The sequence below is a fragment of the Sapajus apella genome, unplaced genomic scaffold (genome assembly GCF_009761245.1).
Source record: "Sapajus apella isolate SASKATOON/1434 unplaced genomic scaffold, GSC_monkey_1.0 scaffold166, whole genome shotgun sequence".
NCBI lineage: Eukaryota > Metazoa > Chordata > Mammalia > Primates > Cebidae > Sapajus > Sapajus apella.
The window spans coordinates 705428-730189 of record NW_022437106.1 but is presented as its reverse complement, the minus strand read 5'-3'; the positions used below and the strand labels follow the sequence as shown (position 1 = coordinate 730189).

The 24762-nt window shown below is 38.5% G+C and overlaps 1 protein-coding gene across 1 annotated transcript in view; it reads left to right on the top strand.

Moving 5' to 3' along the window:
• The window catches only part of ENTHD1 (ENTH domain containing 1), a 120035-nt gene that overhangs the window by 4923 nt on the left and 90350 nt on the right, over window positions 1-24762 (top strand). The window contains exon 2 of the mRNA XM_032267149.1: window positions 16351-16593. Coding sequence (XP_032123040.1) covers window positions 16351-16593 — 243 coding nt within the window. The remainder of the gene's footprint in view (window positions 1-16350; window positions 16594-24762) is intronic.

Here is a 24762-nt window from a genome sequence, read left to right as displayed (position 1 = left end):
TCCCAAAGTGCTGGGATTACAGGCGTGAGCCACCGCGCCCGGCCGACAGTAAATTTTTATCAAATGGAAGTCATTAAAAAAAACCAAGAGAGAAAAACTGCTTGATAAAAATGATTTTGTTGACTCAGAGAAGAAAGAGGCAGTGTCAAGTCTGTACTGAGAAATGAATGAAGGAGAAATTATTTGGTCCAAGTAATCTATATCTGGAGCCTGCCTAGTTAGAGGTTATCAAGAGAGACGAAGACAAAGGAAGATATTATAAAGGATTCCCTGTTTAATAAATGGTGTTGGGATAACTGGCTAGCCATGTGCAAAAAGCAGAAACTGGACTCCTTCCTGACACTTTACACTAAAATTAACTCCAGAGGGATTAAAGACTTAAACATAAGACCTAACACCATAAAAACCCTAGAAGAAAATCTAGGCAAAACCATTCAGGACATAGGCATAGGCAAGGACTTCATGACTAAAACCCCAAAAGCATTGGCAACAAAAGCCAAAACAAACAAATGGGACCTAATTAAACTCCAGAGCTTCTGCACAGCAAAAGAAACAATCATTAGAGTGAATCAGCAACCAACAGAGTGAGAAAAAATTTTTGCAATCTACCCATCTGACAAAGGGCTAATATTCAGAATCTACAAAGAACTACAACAGATTTACAAGAAAAAAAACAAGCCCATTCAAAAGGGGGCGAAGGATATGAACAGACACTTTATAAAAGAAGATATATATGAGGCCAACAAACATATGAAAAAATGCTCATCATCACTGGTCATTAGAGAAATGCAAATCAAAACTACATCGCCATCTCATTCCAGTTAGAATGGCGATCATTAAAAAATCTGGAGACAACAGAGGCTGGAGAGGATGTGGAGAAATAGGAACACTTTTACACTATTGGTGGGAGTGTAAATTAGTTCAACCATTGTGAAACACAGTGTGATGATTCCTCAAGGACCTAGAAATAGAAATTCCATTTGACCCAGCAATCCCATTACTGGATATATACCTGAAGGACTATAGGTACACAGCATCATGCCCAGTTCATTTTAAATTTTTTTGTGGAGACAGAGTCTCACCACATTGCGTAGGCAGGTCTTGAATTTGTGGCCTCAAGCGATCCTCCTGCCTTGGCTTCCCAGTGTTGGGATTATAGGCATGAGCCATTGTGTCCAGCCTCATTTCCTTTTAGCCGTTAATAGTAGTCCATTGTTGCGATGAATCACAGTATATTTATCCATTCACCTGCTGAACATCATCTTGATTGCTTCCAAGTTTAGGCAATTACAAGTAAACAACTGTATGAAGTTTTCTTTGTGGACAATAATTTTCAACTCCTTTGAGTAAATACCAAGGAGCATGATTTACTCAATTAAGTGGTAAGAGTGTTTAGTTTTATAAGAAACTGCCAAACTGTCTTTTAAAGCGGCAGCCCCATTTTGCATTCCCACCAGCAAGAATGAGAGTTCCTGATGCTCTACACCCTCATCAGCATTTGGTGTTGTCAGTGTTCTGGATTTTGGCCATCCTAGTAGGTATATATGTGGTATCTCTCATTGTTACTTTAGTGTGCATTTCCCTGATGACATGATGTGGAGGATCTTTCATATGCTTACTTGCCATCTGTGTATCTTCTTTAATGAGGTGTCTGTTAAGGTTTTAGGCCCATTTTTAACTCAGGTTGTTTTTATTATTGAGTTTTAAGAATTCTGTGTCTATTTCAGAGAACACTCCTTTGTCTCATGTTTTTTTTTTTTTTTTTTTTTTTGGCAAATATTTTCTCCCAGCCTGTGGCTCATCTTTTCATTTTCTTGACTGTGTCTTTTGCAGATCAAAAATTTCAATTTTAATGAATAACACTATATTGCCTCATGGGTAGTACTTGTACCTTATAATAATAATTCTGATTTCTTCTTCCTGTCCCTTGTATCATTGCTGTTACTTATTTTGCTTATACATAAGTATATGTATATAAGCATGTGTAACCAAATACATTGTTGCTATTATTATTTTTTTTTTTTTTTTTTTTGAAGGGAGACAGAGTTTCGCTCTTGTTACCCAGGCTGGAGTGTAATGGCGCGATCTCGGCTCACCGCAACCTCCGCCTCCTGGGTTCAGGCAATTCTCCTGCCTCAACCTCCTGAGTCGCTGGGATTACAGGCATGTGCCACCATGCCCAGCTAATTTTTTGTATTTTTAGTAGAGACGGGGTTTCACCATGTTGACCAGGATGGTCTCGATCTCTTGACCTCGTGATCCACCCGCCTCGGCCTCCCAAAGTGCTGGGATTACAGGCTTGAGCCACCGCGCCCGGCCCTGTTGCTATTATTTTATTAATAAATAATAAAAAGTATTTTACCTTCATTTCTTCCTTTTCTGATATAGTTTATTTCTTTATGCAGATCTGAGTTTCTGAACTGTATCATTTTCCTTTTCTCTGAAGAATTTCTTTGAACAATGTTTACAAGGTTGGTTACTGGCAACAAATTCCCTCAATTTTTGTTTGGCTAAAAAAGTCTTTATTTCTCTTTCACTTTTTTGGTTTCAGTTTCTGAGAAGTTGAATGTAATTCTTATTTTTGTTCCTGTATAAGTAAGGTAGTTTTTTCCTCTGGTTTCTTTAAGGAGTATTTTTTTTTTTGAAAAAAAAAAAAAAAAAAAAAAAGAAACCAAAACATTTTCATGTATCCTGCTTGTTGTTCTCTGAGCTTCCTTAATCTGTGGTTAGTGTATAATATTAATTTGGGAAAATTCTCAGTGATTGTTGTTTCAAGAATTTCTCCTGTTCCTGTGCCTCTCTTCTCCTTCATTAATTTCCATTACATATGCGTCACACCTTTCATAGTTGTCCCATAGTTCTTAGATATTCTGCTTTTGTTGTTGTCATTCAGGTTTTCCCTTTGCTTTTGAAATTCGATGGCTTCTTTTGAGATGTCCTCCAGCTCAAAGATTCTTTCCTCAGCTGTTCCCGCCTCCAAGAAAGACTGCCAAAGGCATTCTTCATTTCTGTTACAGAATTTTTGATCATCAGCATTTCTTTTTGATTCTTAGAATTTTTATCTCTGTGCTTACATTGCCCATCTATGCTGCGTGCTGTCCACTTTATCCATTAGAGCCCTTACATCTTAATCATAGTTATTTGAAATTCCTAGTCTAATAATTCAAATACCTCTGTCCTGTCTGCACCTTGTTTTGTTGCTTGTTCTGTCTCCTCAAACTGCGATTTTTGCCTTTTAGTATGTCTTATAATTTTTTCTTGATAGCTGGGCATGAGGTACAGTAAGAGGATCTCAGGTAAATAAGCCTTTAGTGATGTGGCAGTGAGGTGTGGGGGCAGAGGAAGCATTCTGTAGTCCTGTGAATAGTCTACTCCCGTGAGCCTGTGCTGTGGACTATGAACCTCACATGCGCTTCCCAGTGTTATCCTTTCCTGCCTCTCACCTTACTATTAAAATTTTTCGTGGAGATGAAGTCTCTATGCCCTTCTGGGGGACAAGACAGCTAGCGTGGATTTGAGCTGGGTATTTCCCTTCTTCCAGGTCAGTTAGGCTGTGAAAATACCCCATCAGGTTAGGCTTTGGTTAACTAGCTTCTCCTAAGGGCAGAACTTGTTAAGAACAGAATGCCCTGGAAAATTCCGAATGGTTCCTTTGCCAGAAGCACCAGGGGATTTTTCTCTAGTACTTACTGGGAGAACTTGGTCAAGCTCCTTGAGGTAAAACAAAAGCTGGGGAAGCCCTGATGACTTCTTCTGGAGTTTTGATCTCTCAGTTACCGTTCAGGCTTCCCGACCTCAGCATGTGTTTCCTTGGAGGTTTGTGCTTGTGGGTTTCTGCTTCAGCAAGCCATGATTCTCTGTACTGTATTCACCTCTCAGTCTCAATCTGGGGCTCACTGGTTTGCCCTGTGACTACACCTCTCTGATGGATCTAAGAAGAGTTGTTGATTTTTCTGTATGTTCAGCTTTTTACTGGTTAGGATGGAGTGGTGGTTCCAGCTGTTTACATTTTGGATCAGAAGTCAGGTTTATCCTTCTTTTTTTTTTTTTTAATCTGTTTCTAAGTTATTTAGGTCAAGGATCATACAAGAAATATGCACCATGTACTCTTTATTGTGGCTCTTGTGGCTTAAAAAATCCTTCACTTAAGTCTAACTAATTTGAAGATCTTGGGTAAACACCTGGAAACAGTTGACAAGGCTAGGTCAGTCTCTTTTATGTAATGGGTTAAGGTCCATGACAGTTTAGGCTCAACCTCGCAAGCGTGGGTACGGTAGTTACCACACGTGAGTCACGGTTCTCAAGTGATCGTCCTGAATCTCATTAACATTCTCAGGTAGTTTAACATTCTTTTATACCTACAATGTCTATATACCTCTGTCACAGCCCATTTATGTACACGTCTTTATCCCTTGCAAAACTCTGAATTTTTCAAGGGCAAGAGCAGTGTTCCTAGCACTTAGTACCTTGCCTGGGGGTGGGATTACTCGATACATATTTGATGAATGAGTGATTAATACCTTGATATTTTTATACCTTTAGCAAATTGAAAGCAATTGACTTTTTTTAGAAAGATTAAAAAATAGAAATGTCAGAGTTGACTAATATAAAAATTTCCCTTTCTGCACTACAAATTACTTTTAAAAATAGTTTTATGCTAACTACTTTATTGAAATATAATTTACATATTATAAAATACATAAATCTTAAGTGCACAGTTGGATGAATTTTGGTGAGTGGAACCATTAGCCATAGCACAATAAAGAACATTTTCATCACCTCATCCAGTTCCTTCATCCCCCACTTTCTAGTCAGTCTTCCCTCCTCTCCAGAGGCAAGTACTTTTTGAATTTCTTTAACTGTATAGATTGGTTGCATTTGTTCTTAAAATTTATATAAATAGAAGCATACCGTATGTATTCCTCAGTTTCTGTCTTCTCTCAGCATAATGTTTCTGAGATTCATCTATATTTTTGGGTATACCAGTAATATAATTTCTTTTTATTGCTGAGTTGTATTCCATTACATGCATATACCACAGTTTATCCATCTTTTGTTGATGGATACTTGGGATGCTTATAGTTTTGAGTTATTGTGAATAAAACTCTTATGAACATTCTTGTGCAGTAGGCATTCAGTTCTCTTTGCTATATCCTGAGGAGTGGAATTTCTGGGTTGTAGAAACCATTAAACATGACTAGAAACCAAAGTTTTCTTAAGTGATTTCACCATTAATATATGAGAGTTTGTTGTTCATATCCTTATCAACACTTAGGAATGTTATTATTTTCAATTTAGCCATTTTGATGGGAGTATGTTGTTTCAATTTGGTTTTAATTTGCATTTCCCTGAAAAGTTGTTGAGTGTCTTTTCATATGATTTTTGTCCATGTGGACATGTTTGCCTGTTCAAGTCTTACCTGCCCAAATGTTTTGCCTATTTAAAATTTTATCTTTTTATTACTGATTTCTTGGAATTCTTTATATATTTTGGATATGAGTCATTTGTCAGACATATTATAGATATTTTCTGCTATCCTATAAGCTACAAAAATTGTGTAGCTTGTCTTTTCCATTTTCTCATGTTGTCTTTTGATGAGTAGAAGTTTGTCATTTTGGATGTGAGGGCAATCTGGCTGGCTAGATGGGAGTCCTTTTCCTTCCTCACTGCTCTATGTGTGTCCTTCCTGAAGTTGGATTTTTGGTCAGAGGATGATCATTGCTGATAGAAGAGGATTTTTCTTTGGTCAAGAGTATAGGAGTAGCTGCGCTCCTTTTTTAGGACCTCCAAACAAGCTCTCAAGATCTATTTGTAGGAGAATGTGGGGTAAAAAAAGTTTAAAGTTTGTAATTTTGATGAAGTTCAATTTATGGTTTTCTTTTATGGTGATATGGTTTGGCTGTCTTTCCACTCAAATCTCATCTTGAATTCCCACATGTTATGGGAGGTACCCTGTAGGAGGAATTGAATCATGGGGGCAGGTCTTTCCGGTGCTGTTCTCATAGTGAATAAGTCTCACGAGATCTGGTGGTTTTATAAGGGGAAGTTTCCCTGCACAAGCTGTCTCTTTGCCTACTGCCATCCACAGAAGATGCGACTTGCTCCTCCTTACCTTCTGCCATGATTGTGAGGCCTCCCCAGCCATGTGGAACTGTAAGTACATTAAACCTCTTTTTTTGGTAAATTGCCCAGTTTTGGGTATGTTTTTATCAGCAGTGTGAAAGTGGACTAATACATATGGTTAATGGCTTTTGCACCTCGTCTGAGAAACTTGCCTATCCCAAGGAATATGTTCTCCTGTGTTTTCTTCTAGATATTTTATAGCTTCAACTAGGTCTATGATCCATCTAGAATTAGCTTTTGTGTATATTGTGAGAGAGAGGTAGAGTTCATTCTTATCTGTATGGTATCTAATTGTTTGAGAATTGTTAGATTTTAATAATAAAGCATTTCCACGTACATGATCTTGTTTGATTTCCTTAAAGCGTCTTATGAAAAAAGAATAGTATGTATTATCTCTCTTACAGAAACATGGAGGCAAAGTTTGGAGAGATTAAGTTATTTAGGTAAGGTTGCATATCGATTGCATATCCAATTTATGGCTGAACACAATTAGAACTCATCTAAATAATATATCCTGATATTATTTAGACATATGCTATTGTTATACTAAACAGCCTCTCCTAGTTGAGTCTTAAAAATATCCTAATGGGGTTTCACTGAACTACTCGAGTGAATTAAAATTATCTGAAAAATATCTAATAAAATATGAAATTTTTTAAATGTCAAATTATTTATTTTCACAAATTAGAGTATTCTTTTAAAGCCAATTCAGATTCTAGGAAATGTGAGCATTATAGATTTATGTGTTATTTTATTCTCAATTAGTTAAGTCATGAAACTGCAATTAATTTTATTTAAATAGGCTATTTCATATACACATACAGAAATTTAATTAAAGGTATAGTTTTAAAAACAGGGCCACATTTTAAAGAGACAGCTTTCAATGTTGTTATTAAAAGTTATGTTAGGCTGGGTTGGTGGCTCACACCTGTAATCCCAGCACTGTGAGAGGATTTCTGGAGGCCAGGAGTTCAAGACCAGCCTGGGCAACGTAGTGAGACCCTGTCTCTACATTAAAAAAATAAAAAGAAAAGAAAATTAGGCATGGCTAGTAAGGAGGCTGAGGCAGGAAGATTGCTTGAGCCCAGGAGTTTGAGGTTGTAGTGAGCTATGATTGTGCCAGTACACTCTACCCCATCAAAAAAAAAAAGGTTATTTTACTGGATGTAGCATTCATTGGTGACATTCCTGCCATTTTAGCTTTTCATTTTCATTATCAGTCACCGAACTTAGGAATTAGGTGCTTCACATTTATACTAATGGCTGATTTCTGTATAGGCTGCCTCTCCCATTGTATCCTCCAACACACAGGGATGTGCTCATACCAGTCGCCTACCTATTTGCTCACCAGATTTTGAATATCTTGGACTAAGAACTAAGCCTTTAAGCCATAGTTAACATATAAATTTAAATTCAAATATGAAAGGCAAATACTCTGGAAGACATTTGTATTTACACTAGGTTGTAAATTTTTAAGTTTTTTTTGGGGTAGGGGGAGGTTGTTTTTTAAGGTTAGATTCTCGTAGAAAGAGAGAAAACATCAAGTATTTGGCCCCTGAAAAGGTTTAGACAAAGCGGGAACCCTAGGAGTAGAGGAAAAAGCAATGTCTGAGGTTGCCCTTTTCAAGGCAACTGTAATGAATTGAATAAAGCCAAGACATCTGGAAAGAATACATTCAGGGAAAAGAAAATATTAGAAAACTTTAAAAAATTACTCTAGATGTTGATTAGCAATGTCAAGGCTATAAAGCTAAATAAGTAAAATTTGGGGGCGTTAATACACTTACAGAAGGGACTGGATTTGGGGTACATGGGCAGACAGTTCCTAATAGTATGATGCAGGGGCCAAGCATTGCAGAAAACAATCTAGCTTAAAAGTGGATCAGACTTAATTTTTAGATTAACATCAGACATCTTATGTCAAAATTTTCTAATTGGAGAAACCACCTAATATATGATGGTGGATTAATGAGTGAGTGCAATTTGGATGCGCTCACTGTTGGCGGGTTAATTAACACAGGATTCTGAGTTCATTTATAGCTTAAGTGAGCACATGTAATTTCCTATAACAAATATTTTTGAGGAACAAATAGTTTTCTTTAACAAACAAATGTTACAGGCTTTAGGTCATCATAAGCCTTGCTGTTAGAAGTTATAGCATTGTGAGTTTATTTATTTATTTATTTAGTTAGTTAGTTAGTTATTTTTAAAGACGGGGTTTCACCATGTTGGTCAGGCTGGTCTTGAACTCCCAACCTCAGGTGATCCACCCACCTTGGCCTCCAAAGTGCTCGGATTACAGGCGTGAGCCGCCACGCCTGGCCAGCATTGTGAGTTTAAACCAAAAACTTTTATTTAAAATAGTTGAATATTTAGCCTTGTGTTCCTTTTCAACAAATGTAATCCTATTGGTAATCATGATAGCAAGAAGCAAAGCATGAATTCTTTGAAGCTTAAATGTGACCTTTACCCAGCTGGCTAGTCTTCCCACAGAGCTCTTTATTTATTGTACTCTCATGGATGACAAAGCACAGTAGACAAAAAAGGAAAAGCAGCCAGTTTAGCCCTTTCAATGCTGCATCAACAGAATTATTCTCTCTTAAGGTTCTCATCAAATGAAATAGCTTATAAGTATATGCTAAGGCCAGTCAAAGAAATTAAAGCCAATCTCTGTTTTCTAGTTTATTAACTTTATGACTTTGAGAAAGTTACTTCATCACCCTAAACCTTACTTTCTCTTTGGTAAAATGAACTTAACTCTGAGAGTTAGACATGTAGTAAGTTATCCATCAATATTAGTTAATATTATTAACTACTATTAGTTAGTTAATAATATTAACTAATATTGATGGATAACTTACTACATGTAAGAGGAGAATATTAGTTAATATTATTAGTTCTTGATTTTAACTTTCATTATTTTAATTTCCTAAAACAGATATTCATGTTCAAATAAAGCTCCATTATGATACTCACTAGGAAGGTCATTTTTTATTTTAGAAGATGGGATCTCACTCCATTTCCCCTGTTGGAATGTAATGGTGCGATCACAGCTCACTGCAGCCTGCAACTTTTGGGCTCAAGTTTTATCCTGCCTCAGCCTCCTGAATAGCAGGGACTACAAGTGTTTGCCACCATGACTAGCTAATTTATTTTCCTTCCTTCCTTTTCCCCTCCCTTCCTTCCTTCCTTCCTTCCTTTCACGGGGTCTCTGTATGTTGCCCAGGTTGGTTTCAGACTCCTGGCCTCAACTGATCCTCCCATCTCAGCCTCCCAAAGTGTTGGAATTGTAGACATGAGCCAGTAGAAAAGGAGGTCTTTTCTACCGTCCTGCAGAGTTAAGTGGTCACCCTCTGCTTGTCCCTAGCACCTTGTCCACGTATACATTGTAGCCCTGTCACACTGCCTTAATTATTGATTCATGCGTCAGCCTCCCTCGCTAAGTTTGGAGGGATCAGGATACTTTATTTGTATCTCAGTTTCTTCTCTTTCTGTGGTGGAGGTGGGGAATCAGCATTTGCTGACAATGGCTGATGGGCTGACTGAATGGCAAGTATGCTATTATAAATCCAAAGAAGGAATTCGTAGCTTTAATATTTTCTCTTTATCCTAAATATTCTTCTATTTTTCTGCATTGTTTCTGGTGTAGATTTATTTTTATTTATCTTACTTGGTCTTTGGAGATCATTTTTGATGTGAACAGTTATGTCTTTTCTGTAAAATTCTCAGCTCTTGTCTCTGAGTGTTGCTTTTTTACTCTTAGTCATCTTTTGAAAGTTTCTCTATGAATATTGGGGCCTACAATCTGTTCTTTATGCCTTTTAATTAATGTTTTAAATCTTGTCGCCTCCCTGTGCTGTATTTTGGGAGAATTCCTTAGTACTGTTCTCCAATTGGCTGGACGTGCTGGCCCACGCCTCTAATCCCAGCACTTTTGGAGGCCGAGGCAGGCGGATCTCTTGAGGCTAGGAGTTGCAGAGCAGCCTGGCCGACATGGCAAAAATACTAAACGTATAAAAATTAGCCGGGCCTGGTGGTGTCTGCTTGTAATCCCAGCCACTCGGGAGGCTGAGGTAGGAGAATGGCTTGAATCCAAGAAGCGGAGGTTGCAGTGAACTGAGATTGTGCTATTGCACTCCGGCCTAGGTGGCAGACTGAGACTCTATCTCAAAAATAAATAAAGTGCTGTTCTCCAATTACTAAATCTGTCTTCAGCTGTTCTAGTCTGGTTTTTATCTTGGATGTTGACTTTTTAAAAAAATCTCAATGACGGTAGTTTTCATTTCTAGGATTTTTAATTGATTCTCTTCATATCCATCTGTTCTGTTTTCATGTCTGCCTTTGTTTTGTTTCATATCCCTTGTTGGCAAGATGAGTCATGTATTAATCTCTTTATTTAAAAATCTTTGTTAGAGGGTTTTGAAATCATAGAATATCGATTCTGTAGAGGATCTTACAGAAATACTGATTTCATTTGACATGAATTTATATTTTGATTGATGATTTTTATTTATTTTACAATTTCAACTTTTATTTTAGATTCAGGGGTTACATGTGCAGGTTTGTTACCTGGATAAACTGCGTGATGCTGAGGTTTGGGGTATGATTGATCCCATCACCCATGTACTAAGCGTAGTACTCAGTAGTTCATTTTTCAACCCTTGCCTCCCTTCTCTCCTCCCACTTGCAGTAGTCCTCAGTTTCTGTTGTTGCCATTCAGAATAGTGCAGTCTATTGTGAATAGTGCTGCAGTGGACATAACAAGTGCGTGTGTATTTTTGGTAGAATGATGCATTTTCTTTTGGATATATACCCAGTAATGAGATTGCTGGGTTGAATCCAGTTCTCAGTCCTTTGAGAAATCTCCAAACTGCTTTCCACCAGGGCTGACCAAATTAAATTCCCACCAGTAGTATACAAGTGTTCCCTTTTCTCCACAGCCTCACCAGCATCTGTTGTTGTTTTGGCTTTTTGATAATAGCCAATTCTGACTGGTGTGAGGTAGTATCTCACTGTGGTTTTGCTTTGCATTTCTCTGATGATTAGTGATGTGGAACATTTTTTTATGTATGTTTTTTGGCCACTTGTATGTCTTTTGAGAAGTGGCTGTTCATGTCTTTTGCCCATTTTTCAGTTGGGTTTTGGTTTTTTGCTTGTTGAATTAAGTTCCTTATAATTCTGAAGATCAGACCTCTGTCAGATGCATAGTTTGTGAATATTTTCTCCCATTCTATAGGTTGTCTCTTTACACTGATAGTTTCTTTTGCTGTGCAGACACTCTTTAGTTGAATTAGGTTCCACTTGTCAATTTTTTGTTTTTATTGCAGTTACTTTGGAGGACTTAGTCATACATTCTTTCCCAAGTTCATGTCCATAATGGTGTTTTCTAGGTTTTCTTCTAGGATTCTTATTGTTTGAGGTCTTACATAGATTGCTGATTTCACTGGCTGACTTTCTTAGCATTAGATTTTTAAAGTATGTGTTGTAGAATTTTAGTTTTTAGGCCATTTTGAGTGGGAGGTTTTTCCCCACAGCCACTCATGTTCATTTTTTTTCCTTTGTTTTTTCATAAAATAAAGGTTTTTCAGTTCCCTCTACCCAGGTCCCCTAGACTCCCTCCTGCACATGCCTTATAAAGATGGCTTGGGGCACATGCCCTATGGTAGTAACTGGAATGTCCTAGACCCAGGGACTGAGCAAGCAGGTGGCTTAGTTTAGTTCCAAGTATTAAGACTGCATGTGTATCCTCCTGCGTTTAGACCACAGCTACAAATAAGTTATATCCCAGGAAGCAGTTGATGGCTATTTTTTTTTCCTCTTCCTTTTCTTCCCAGCTTTCTCTCACAAACACTGCCCACATAACATTAAAGAGTGAGACCACCTGTGGTTCCTTAACACCTGAGGAGCTGAACTCTGGGATGCCAGATCAAGAGCCCAGCAGCCCTTGGCTTTAGCCTTCCTCACTGCTTTTTCATTTCTCTTATATTTCTGCCTCATGGGGGAAGGGGAGTTATCTTGTTTTTGATACTGGCAGTGTCTATTATTGCTGTGTATTTGGAGCAGAACGGGGGGATACTTTGAAGCATGAACTTACTAAGCCAACTTGACTGGAGGTTTTTTTGTTTTTTGAGACGGAGTTTCACTCTTATCACTCAGGCTGGAGTGCAGTAGTGCGACCTCAGCTCACTGCAACTGACTGGAGGTTTTTTAACCTGGAAACTTGATCAGATATTTTAGCTATTTCTCCCCTCCCTCCTTACCCCTACCCTATTCCCTGAAGGCATTGTGGAGGGTAGATTGAAAGGGAAACTAAAACTACGTAGTAGCTTAGGACACCAAGGGTAACAAATGATCAAGGTCTGAACCAGGATGGAGAGGAGAAAATGGATTCGGAAGATAATTAGTGGGTCAATAGACATGGATAACTGAATTTGGGAGGTATATGTTCATATTTTTAACTTAGAATGGAGATAAAAGTCACTGAGAAAGGAATATGGGAAGAAGAGTAGATTTTGGTTTGCTATGGGTCAGGAATAGAGACAGGAGTTTGAAGATTTTTATGATTGTTTGAAGCCTAGTACATGTTTTACTAAAGATCTTGTGATACATATTTTTTCCTAGCTGTGCATCTCAATATCCCAGATCTTTGAATTTGCCATATTTCCAAATCTCTTTACACGATGTTCAGCTTTAAACATACATATAGATTTCTCCCCAGCATTTGGGAAACTTTTTCTCAGCATATTCATTCATTTCACAAACTTTTCTTAAGTGCCTCTTAAACAAACAAGCATAGACTGGCCTTCGTGGATGTCAGTTTAGTGGAAGGAAAAGACAGTTAGCAAATGGGCAATTACAAACTGTGGGAATGCTGTAAAAGACAAGGGTAAGATGCTGTGAGAGTATATGAAAGCAGGGCCTGGCCATGTCAGAGGCCCACGTCTATGTGTAGGGCTCACTGGGAGGGGGTGTTCACAGTCGGTGGAAGGCTTTCCCGAAGAAATCGTAGCTCTTCCCTGTCTGGCACACCCTGCCCTAAGCAGCCTGCAGAGCTGGCTGCTTCTGCTGTTCAAGACTCAGCCATGTTAACTCCTCTGAAAGACTTCCCATGACTGCACCCAAAATTAACGTCTAGCCATCTAGCATAGCACTCTTCTTTATTTCCTTTACTTATTTTTGTCTGAAATTATCTTGCTGATGATTATTGGCTGTTTCAACCAACTACAGTGTAAGTGTCACAAGTGCAGGGACCTTGTCTCTTTTTTTTTTTTTTTGACTTGCACCACCATTGATTAGAATATTCCCTGAAACTTAACTGTTCCAGAAATGACTGACTACATAAATGAATTTCCTTGGATCTTGATTTCTTGCATAATTGCTCTAATAATTTGATCTCCTTGTCCTTTTCGTTTGCTTGTTTGGGAGGACTCCTCAAGTTGGCTGTCTACTTATTGATTTTTATATCACCTGGATCCTATCCTCACTCCCCTGTCATCCTCTAATTGAGGTTGCCAATTGTAGCATCACACCTTATGGCCATGGTGATGAGTATGTGACTGTTTCAGGCTGAGCCAGTTGGAGTCCTTCTAATACTCCAAATTTGAAGGAAGGAAGAAGGAGACTTCTCAGGTGGCATTGTGAATCTAGAGTTGTTTGTGGCCATAACCACCTTCAGATAAAAGAAGCCAATGTACAAGAAGAGAAAATACAGGCATTTCCTAGAGAAGCAGAGACGGCAGGGGGAAAGAAGTCCTGGTGGTTTTCCAGCCTTGGCTTCCTCTGTGCCTGAGGCTCAGTTGCAACCCCTGGTTTTCCCATGACTTTTGCCTTACCCAGTTCAAATGGAGTTTCTGACACTTAGCCAAAAGATTCCCAATTAAAACTGTACCTCATCCAGGCCAGGTGCAGTGACTTACACCTGTAATCCCAGCACTTTGGGAGGCCAAGGCAGTTGGATCACAAGGTCAAGAGATCGAGACCATCCTGGCCAACATGGTGAAACCTCCTCTCTACTTAAAAAAAAAAAAAAAGTAGCTGGGTGTGGTAGCACACACCTGTAGTCCCAGCTACTGGGGAGGCTGACGGAGGAGAATCGCTTGAACCTAGGAGGCGAAGGTTGCAGTGAGCTGAGATCGCGCCATTGCACTCCAGCCTGGGCAACAAGAGCGAAACTCCATCTCAAACAAACAAACAAAACCCCAAAAACTGCACCTCATCTAACAACCTTCTTATCTTGATGTATTTTATATAATATCCTTGGGTATTGATCTTTTGGCATAGTTTAATTTCTAATTTCAGAGAATCCATGTTTTCTACTTCCAACTCCATTTCTTTCTTTTGCTGCCTAAATTTTCTATTTTCAGTACTTCTTTTTAATATGCTGTTCCCCCTTTCTTTTCAGAAATGTATTGCTTAGTAGTAAGTAGGTGCTGTCTAATTATTGCTGCTGTTGTTATTTAACACATCCTTGAGGCAGGTTTATTAGGCTCTTCTTGGATTTTCTCACTTTCAACTTTGATGCTTTCCAACAGCCAGGTTAGTACCTACTATCTCTAGGGTGACAGGAAGCCAGGGTAGTGGGCAGAAGCTCACTTCTGGGCTATTTCTTCCCTATTTTTGATGAACTGCTGCAGCCTGATCTTTCAGGCGCTGCTGACTGCTACCTCAGGGAGGGGCTCTGATGGTCTGGGGAGAAGTCCTCCATTATTACAACTGGCTCTTTGCTGGGTGTAACTGCCTGTCTCTTAGAACGATTGCAGCTGTCCTCAAATCCCGCTGATCCACACAGACTCCAAGGAGAATATTCCACATCTGTCCTATGATTTCTAGTTCTAACCTAATTAGAGCAGTGTTACAAGAAATTATTTCAGGCCAAACAACGCTCTTAGGCAGCTAAGTTGTAAATTGACTTAGTATTTTTCATCAATCTGGTTTCATGTACACTATGTCAAGAAGAAAATTAGCAGCTTTTTGGTATTGGTAATTTGTTCCTTTATTAATTCACTCAGTAAAAATTTTTTTTTTTTGAGTGAGTTTCATGCTGTCACCCAGGCTGGAGAGGCTGGAGTGCAGTGGCCTAATCTCGGCCCACTGCAACCTCCGTCTCCTGGGTTCAAGCAATTCTCATCCCTCAGCCACTTGAGTAGTTGGAATTACAGGCATGCGCCACCGTGCCTCGCTAGTGTTTTTAGTAGAGATGGGGTTTCACCATGTTGCCCAGTCTGGTCTCAAACTCCTGACCTCAAGTGATCCACCCGCCTTGGTCACTTAGTACATACTTACTGAGCATCTACTGAGTGCCAGTCACTCTTGGAGACACTGAAGATACCAGTGTCTAAAATGAGAGTTCTCTGCCCCTCCTGGAGCTTGTATTTTTGATGAGGAAACAACCAATAAGTAAGTAAACCAATAAATATATGATATTAGGTAGTGATAAATGCCAAAGTGAAAAATAAAGCAGGATAAAGGAATAGAGAGTGATGGGGGTGGAGCTCTTTTTGAAAGGGCAGACAGAAGGGAGACTCTCTGAGGAGGTGACTTTTGAGAAGAGACCTGAATGAATCAGGGAGATGAAGAGCATGGTCAGATTGTAGAATAAGGCACCAGGGTAGCTAGAGCAGAAGGAATGAAGTGAAAGGTGGAAGACAATGAGTTCCTGAAGTTAAGGACCTTTATACTGTTCACAAAGGAGGTGACCTCATGGCATAATCACCTCTTAATGCTCTCACATTGGCAGTACCTGAATTTTGGAGGGGGATACATTCAAACTACAGCTGTATGTAATTCTCTATCTGCTTCTCTATTCCATATGCATATATAGTGGTTTCTTTTCCTCTATACCTTACAGCTTCAAATCATATTGTGTATGTTGCTTTAAATCTTTAACCATGTGTCCTGGTCATACATCTAGGTCAGCATATCTAGATCCAATTCATACCCCTTCTTTGTATGCCTTTATTGTTTGACTATTGCTAAGTGTATATTGCTTTTAAAAGGAAAATCCAATAATGTATTTAAAGTGAAAAATGTAATGACAGTATATAATTTTTATCATATATTAATGATTTATTTACCCTTTGAAGTATAGGAATATACTTATCAGCAATTCTTTACTTGCTGCAGGTTTTTTCACTGCTGACATTTTTTAGAAAAATTTCTGTAGAATAAAAATTAATTATAGCCTTAACTAGTATTTACTTTTCTAAGCAGATTCAATATATTTTTCAGGTTACTATATCCGGGAAAAATCTAAGCAAGTCATCACATTGCTGATGGATGAACAGCTGCTGTGTAAAGAGAGGGAAGTGGCGTGTCGGACTAGGCAGCGTACCTCCTACTCCACATGGTTTTCTAAAAGAGTGTTTGGTTCAAGTAGCTCACTGATAGCGTGTGCTTCTGCCCCCACACCAGATATTTCTGCTTCAGGGAAGAAGTATAAGCTTCCTAAGTTTGGAAGGCTACATAATAAAAGTACGTATAATGAACACTGGCCTAAAATGTAACTGGTACTAATAATGATTTTAAAATATAAAATATGTTTTAGTACTAAATTACTGTACTATTTAGTACTACTACCATACTAGGCTTCATACTATAGAAAACAAAGATGAAGAATATTTAGTAGAAGATTTTATGCCTTTAAAAAAAATTTTTTTTGCTTTATATATTTATTTATTTATGAGATGGAATCTTACTCTGTCACCCAGGCTGGAGTGCAGCGGTATGATCTTGACTCACTGCAACCTTTGCCTCCTGGGTTCAAGCAATTCTCCTCCCTTAGCCTCCTGAATAGCTGCGATTACAGGCACCCACCACCATGCCTGGCTGATTTTTGTATTTTTATTAAAGATGGGGTTTCACCATGTTGCCCAGGCTGGTCTCGAACTCCTGACCTCAAGTGATCCTCCTGCCTTGGCCTCCCAAAATACTGGGATTACAGGTGTGAGCCACTGTGCCTGGCCCAATTTTATTTCTGTTTTCTGAATGCAGTTATCTTGGATTCAAATAAAATGTCTTTGAGCTTTTAAGATATTAAAGTAGTGACTACCTTATTTGGCATTGTGATTCAATTTTAAGATTTTATGCTTAACTAGAAAGTGAAGTAGTACAGTTTTCTAAGACTAGGTGTCTGGATATGTGTGTATGAGGTCTCTTTGATCCTATAATATATATCAAATAATTGAAATTTTAAAAAATATCCCTCAGAATCCTAAATGTTCTTCTAGGACAATACTTTGTACTCTTTCCTTTGCTTAAAACTTTAAATATGGACTACTGAACTTTTATGAAAAAGGGATTTGTATATAATGCTATAATAGACATCAGTAGAAAAATGCTGTCATCTTTTCTACCAAATTTGCCAAAACTTAAATCTTTTTGCTCTAAATTCTCCAGTAGAACCCCTGTTGATAAGTTGTGTATGAGGAATGGACAGTTGAAGGAAGCAAAACATTCATGAAATGTGACTTAGAAACTGTCTCTTTGTATTCAGTACAAACAGGTAATTCCAAATGTCAGTTAAGTGTGAAAATTTAACAATGTTACTAGTAGTACCAACACAAGTTAATCTTGCTGAAAATCATTCAAGTACTTTTCTGACTTAAGTGTTTCAAATGGTCACCCAATGGGACATTGAGTGAACATCCATACTTGGGATTGGAGAGATAGACATTGAAAGAAGATAGCCATTGTAATTATAGTTGCAAATGCTACCTACCTGCTTCTAAGAGTGGTGGAATTTCTTTCTTTAGGGTATCTGATTCTTTTGAAATAAATATCCAAAAGAGCCACTCATTTTGAAATTTTCTCATGTGAGTCTTTAATTCAAATGGATGCTAAAAACAGAGCAACAGAGAAGAATAACTGATTATGACTCATTCAGAGTTTCTTCCTTTTGCTTCTTCAGTGTTACCTTTCTTACTCTTCCTTCTTCCATTTCTTTTATCAGTTCTTTCCTCTTTCATTATAAACACATAATTATTGAATTTATTTAAAATTTGGATATTCAGCAGAAATTTGGAGCTATAGGAGTGAATAAATTTTCTTTTATATGGAACTAACATTCTAGTGACAGAGACTAGGATTTTTCTGTCACAAGCACAAGATAGATAAAATATGTCAGATAACAACAAGTCCTATAAAGAAAAGGAAAGCAGAGTCAGGGAACAGAGAGTGACCAGGATGGTTTTATTTTAGGTCACGTAGTGAGAGCAGGCCTTTTAGAGGAAGTGAATCTTTAAATAGACCTGAATGAAGTGAGGGTGCAACCCACGTACAGGCATACCTTGATTGGTTGCACTTTGCTTTATTGCGCTTCACAGATACTGCAATTTTTATAAATTGAAGGTTTGTGGCCAGCCTGCACCCAAGAAGTTTATGGGTGCCATTTTTCTGATAGCATGTGTATACTTTCTGTGTCCCATTTTGGTAGTTCTTGCAATATTTTAAACTTTTTCTTTATTATATGTCATGGTGATCTATGATCAGTAATCTTAGATATTAAAATTATAATTGTTTTGGGGTACCACAAACCATGCCTGTAGAAGACCAGCATGCTTACTGATATGTGTTGTGTGTGTTCTGACTGCTTCATGGGCCCCCATCTCTCTCTCTCTCATTGAGTCTCCCTAGCCCCTGAGAATCAACAATATTGAAATTAAGCCAATTAATAACCCTACAATGGCCTATAAGTGTTCAAGTGTAAGGAAGAGTCGCATGTTTCTCACTTTAATTCAAAAGCTTGAAATGATTAAACTTAGTAAGGAAGGCATGTTGAAAGCTGAAACAGGCTGAAAGGTAGGCCTCCTGTGCCAAACAGTTAGCTAAGTTATGAATGTAAAGGGAAAGTTCTTGAAGGAAATTAGAATACAGTGAATACAGGGATGATAATAATGGGAAACAGCCTTGTTGCTGATATGGAGAAAGGTTGCGTGCTCTAGATAGAAGATCCAACTAGCCCCAATATTCCATTAAGACAAAGCCTAATCCAGGACAAGGTTCTAACTGTCTTTAATTCTACAAAGACAAGAGAGATGAGGAAACTTCAGAAAAGCTTGAAGCTAGCAGACGTTAATTCATGAGGTTTGAGGAAAGCAGCTGCCACCATAACATAAAAGTGCAAGTGAAGCAGCAAGTGCTGATGGAGAAGCTGTATCAAGTTATCCAGAAGATCTAGCTAAGGTAATTGATGAAGGTGGCTACACTAAACAGATTTTCAGTGTAGATGAAATCGGCTTTTCTTGGGAAAAGATGCCATCTGGGACTCTCATAGCTAGAGAGGAGAAGTCAATGCCTGGCTTCAAAGCTTCAAAGGACAGGCTGACTCTCTTGTTAGGAACTAAGGCAACTGGTGACTTTAAGTAGAAGCCAACTGCTCCTTTACCATTCCAGAAATCTTAGTGCCCTTAAGATTCCTTTAAAAATATTACTGCCCATTGGCAATGCACCTGGTCACCCAAGAGTTTTGATGGAGATGTACAAGGAGATTAATGTTGTTTTCATGCCTGTTAACACAGTGTTTATTCTTCAGCCCATGGATCAAAGAAGGATTTCAACTTTCAAGTCTTATTACTAAAGAAATACATTTCATAAAGCTGTAGCTGCCATAGACAGTGATTCCCCTGATGGATCTGAGCAAAGTAAATTAAAAACCTTCTGGAAAAGATTCACCATCCGAGATGTCATTAAGAACATGTGATTCATGGGAGGAAGTCAAAATGTCAACGTTAACAGGAGTTTGAAAGAAGTGGATTCCAAATCTCATGGATGACATTGAGGGGTTCAAGACTTCAGTGGAGGAAGACTCTGCAGATGTGATGGAAATAGCAAGAAAACTAGAGTTAGAAGTGGAGCCTGAAGATGTGACTGGATTGCTGCAATCTCATGACCAAACTTGAACAGATGAGGAGGTACTTCTTATGGATGAGCAAAGAAAGTGGTTTCTTGAGATGAAATCTACTCCTGTGAAGACACTGTGAACATTGTTGGACTGCCAACAAAGAATTCAGAATATTACATAAACTTAGTAGATAAAGCGGTGGCAGAATTAGGATTGACTCTAATTTTGAAAGAAGTTCTACTGTGAGTAAAATGCTATCAAACAGCACTGCATACTACAGATAAATCTTCTGTGAAAGGAAGAGTCAGTTGATATTTGCAGGCTTTATCATTGTCTTACTTTAAAAAATTACCACAGCCATCCCAACCTTCAGCGACAGCCACCCTGATGTCAGCAGCCCTCAACGTGGAGGTGAGACCCTCCACTCACAAAAAGATGATGACTCCCTGAAGGCTCGGATGATTGTCAACCTTTTTTTTTTTCTTGAGATGGAGTCTCACTCTGTCGCCTGGACTGGAGTGCAGTGGCACAATCTCGGCTCACTGCAACCTTCATCTCCCAGGTTCAAGTGATTCTCTTGCCTCAGCCTCCTGAGTAGCTGGGACTACAGGCACCTGCCACTATGCCCAGCTGATTTTTTTTTTTTTTGTATATTTAGTAGAGATGGGATTTCACCATGTTGGCCACACTGGTCTCGAACTCCTGACCTCGTGATTTGCCTGCCTTGGCCTCCCCATGTCAACCTTTTAAAATTAGCAATATTTTTCAATTAAGTTATGTATATGTATTTTTTAGGCAACATGGTATTGCATACTTAGTCTACTAAGTAGACTGCAGTCTGGTGTAAACATAAAACAAAAAAGTTTGTGTGAGTCACTTTATTGCAATATTTGCTTTATTGCAGTGACCTGGAACCCAACCTGCCACAGTGTCTTCAAGGTATGCCTGTGTATCAGGCAGAGGGAATAGCAGGGCAGATGCCCTGAAACTGGTGTGAACTTGGCTTGGTGAATTGTGAGCTTAGAAACTGAGTCCCTAAATTGATACAGAAGTAACCCAACTCTGATTTTATGATTCATGCAAGAAACTCTAGTTTATTGTTTTGTAGTTACACATTGCGTTTTTAAACCTAGAGTGATAGTCCCCATCTTTATGACATGTCTTATTCACTACACTGAACTATGAATGACTTTTGTCTATTTAAAACAAGTGAATCCACCTTCAAATGAAGTTTGGCTACAATTTATTTTTTTTAATACACAAACACATATTGAGTGTCTGCTTACCACAATGCCAGACATTGTTCTAAGCCTGGTAACTAAATTGGCTGTAATTCTGCTCAAATGGAGGCTATAGCTTGTGATGTGCTGTGTGCTTTTTCTTTTGAGACAGGGTCTTACTCTGTCATCCTGGCTGGAGCGCAGTGGTATGATAATGACTCACTGCAGCCTTGAACTACTGGACTCAAGTAATCATCCTGCCTCAGCCTACCAAGTAGCTGGGACTACAGGAACACAGCGCCACACCCAGCTGACTCAAATATTTTTTCAAGATGGGATCTTGCCTACCATGTGCTTTTAAGTCTGTTTCACGAAAAGATAATCTAAAAACTTTAGTCAATGATGGCCTTATTATAGTAAATCTATAGTAAGAGTACAATTTAAAGTGAACAGTGAATATTTGGATGTAACGTCTGTAATAAAGTTGTTTAAAAATCTGTTATTTTTTATTTCATTTACCTGCTTTCTATATGAATATATACTAGATATATAGATGTGTGTGTTTGTGTTCAAAAAAGATTAATTGGATTAAGTAAACTTGGCAATACTAACCAATTCCATGTAGGCATTTGAATCTGAAGCTGTATTTTAAAGGAAGAAAGAAAATCAACAGTTTGGGGTTGGGGTGGGGAAAAATAAGAAATTGAGGGGGACATTCTTAATGGGACAGGGGAAGTAACAAATTAAACCTCAAAGATCGGTAGATCGGTCAGAATGAGGCGCGTCCACAAGTTATGATAGTAAAAATGCTAGCAGCCGAAACATACGCGTCTCTCCTAAAATACTCCCTCGTAGGTGTTCTGTGACCGATATGGCTTTCCACGATGTTGGGTTCAGGGTTATTTTTGAGTCTTGTTGCTGACTAAATGGTATAAAAATACAAATTTGAATATGTGAGACAGTAGGGGCAGATAGCTGAGAGTACTCAGAGCAATTCATAAATGACCTAATAAACAGTATCTGGAAGTTTCAGTTTGATATGACTAGCAACTAGGAACCACTGGAGGCCTTGGAGAACAGAAGGGATGTTTAGCTTAGTCACAGAACTGAGTTTCCTTATTACTGAAAACAGCTGTTTGTGGAAGATAATTCTTATTGCTTTTGTAGAAATGAAGGAAATACCAATTGAACGAAGCTTTATAAGAGATGTTTCAATCCAGGCATCCAGGACCTGCTCCTAGGGTTATAGAAATGAGGAAATAGTAATGTTTACAGACAGACTGTAGAGAGGCAGCAAGTTGATGCTGTATAGGAGAAGAAAGAGAAATTGAAAATGAGTAACATTTGCATTAGAGAAAACAGAGGCAAGTGATGATATCCAGGGACATTTTCATTAGAAGGAGTCTCAAGATGTCTCTCGGTTCTTCAGGTACAGTGAAATGTAAAACTGAATGCAAGAAATATGATTTCCAGGCTTTAGGACCTAGAGCTGGTACAGCTGTGCCTCCCTGCTTTACGGTGAATCAGCGAGGGAAAAGAGGTGCTTTAAAGAAGGTGTTATATACACATCGCCACTTCCACTACTTTTTTTTTCTTTTCTTGGATGTTTTCCCAAGTTTTAATTCTAGTAGATAGCTTGGGCGGTTTTTGTTTAGATGCTTTTGATGTTTGAAGGAAGAGATGGGCTGAAGGATCGTTGCTGCTTGATGGCAAGACAGAACAATAGAAAAAGGGCCGTTTAACTCAGCTCCAAGCATCAGGCCATTTTTTGTAGAGGCAACAGTTATTTAAAAAATGATCTCCAGAGGCACTCTTTCTAGCCAGACCAGCAAAACTGTACCTGTGTTGGTCATCTGATCTTCCATAAAGAGCTCTTTACTAGCACTGTTCTTTGCAACAGAACTTTGCCTGTATCAAGGATTACTCTGGTCTGCATCAAATGTAATAGCACTCTGTATTATGGAAACATTTCCCCGAAAACTATCTTTGCTATTGAGCCAAAATTATATAATAGGTCCTTGAATGACATCCTTTTGTTCAGTGTTTTTATAACTGATGAGAAAAACATCGATTCCCAGCTGAGGCTCCTGTCTATGTGGAGTTTGCCTGTTCTCCTCCTGTCTGCCTGGGCTTTCTCCAGGTCCTCTGCTTTTCTCCCACTTCCCAAGGATGTGTATAGCAGGCACGTCTGAATGGTCCCAGTCCAAGTGAGTGTGGTGTGGGGGTGAGTGCACCCTGTGATGAAGCGGCATGCCTGTCCAGGGGTGGTTCCAACCTTGTGCCCTGAGTTTCCAGGATGGGCTCCAGCCACCTGTGACCCTGAACTAAAATAAGCAGATAATTATCTTTTTACTAATCTTCCTTAAATGTATGTAGAGCTCACATTTATTTCAATGTTTAATAATAAAAGTGGGCCTGCCGTGGTGGCTTCTGCCTGTAATCCTAGCACTTTGAGACCCGGAGGCAGGTGGATCACCTTAAGCCAAAAGTTCAAGACCAGCCTGATCAACATGGTGAAACACTCGTCTCTAAGTAAAAATACAAAAATTAGCCGGGCATGATGGCAGGTGCCTGTAGTCCCAGCTACGCAGGAGGCTGAGGCAGGAGAGTTGCTTGAACCTGGGAGGCAGAGGTTGCAGTGAGCCGAGATCATGCCACCGTTCTCCAGACTGGGCAACAGAGCAAGACTCCAACTCAAATAATAAGAATAAAAGTGTTTTGGTTTTTATTTAGAAGTTTGGTGAAGTTTTTGTGACTAGAAATGTGCTGTAGGAAGTTAGTTCTTGTTTATTATCAATTAGCCTATGGTAAAACTGTTTTCATTATACATTGTTTCCCTTAAAGTAGCAATTTACAAGAGACTATAGACATCGTCAAATGAGGACTTTATGTACTACAAAGTAGTTGTCATGTTTTTGTAATAAAAAACAGCAGTGTTGATGTTGTTACTTCTTACAAAGAGCTTTGTACTAATAAGAGTTAATGTGAAATTTTATTGTTTCATAAAAACATGTGAAAATGTTTTTACATTTTTCAGAGAGAACCTTAGAGACTTCCCATACTTCTTGTGATGCCAGTAGGGTCCCAAATAGTGGGTCACTTCCAGTCTTTGGTTATTGTGCAGAAAATGGAGTTTTGCCTTAGTTTGTAAGGCAAAACCTCAGTTACAAACTATGGTTGTAACTACGACATTTGCATTGATAAATGTCAAACAGTTGATCTTTTAAATTTAAAAATATATTAAAAAAAATTTATATGTCTACCACCTCAAACTGACCACTGTTAACATTTAGAATATAGTCATGTGTCATATGATATTTTGGTCAGTGGTGGACTGTGTGTATGATGGTGGTCCTATAAAATTAGAATATATTTTTACTATGCCTTTTCTATGTTTAGATACGCAAATACTTACCATTGTGTTACAATTGCCTACGGCATTCAGTACAGTAATATACTGTACAAGTTCATTGCCAAGGAGCAATAGGCTGTATCATATAGCCCAGGTATGTAGTAAGCTCTACCATTTCAATGTGTGTAAGTACACTCTATGTTTATATAACAATGAAATTGCCTGGCAAT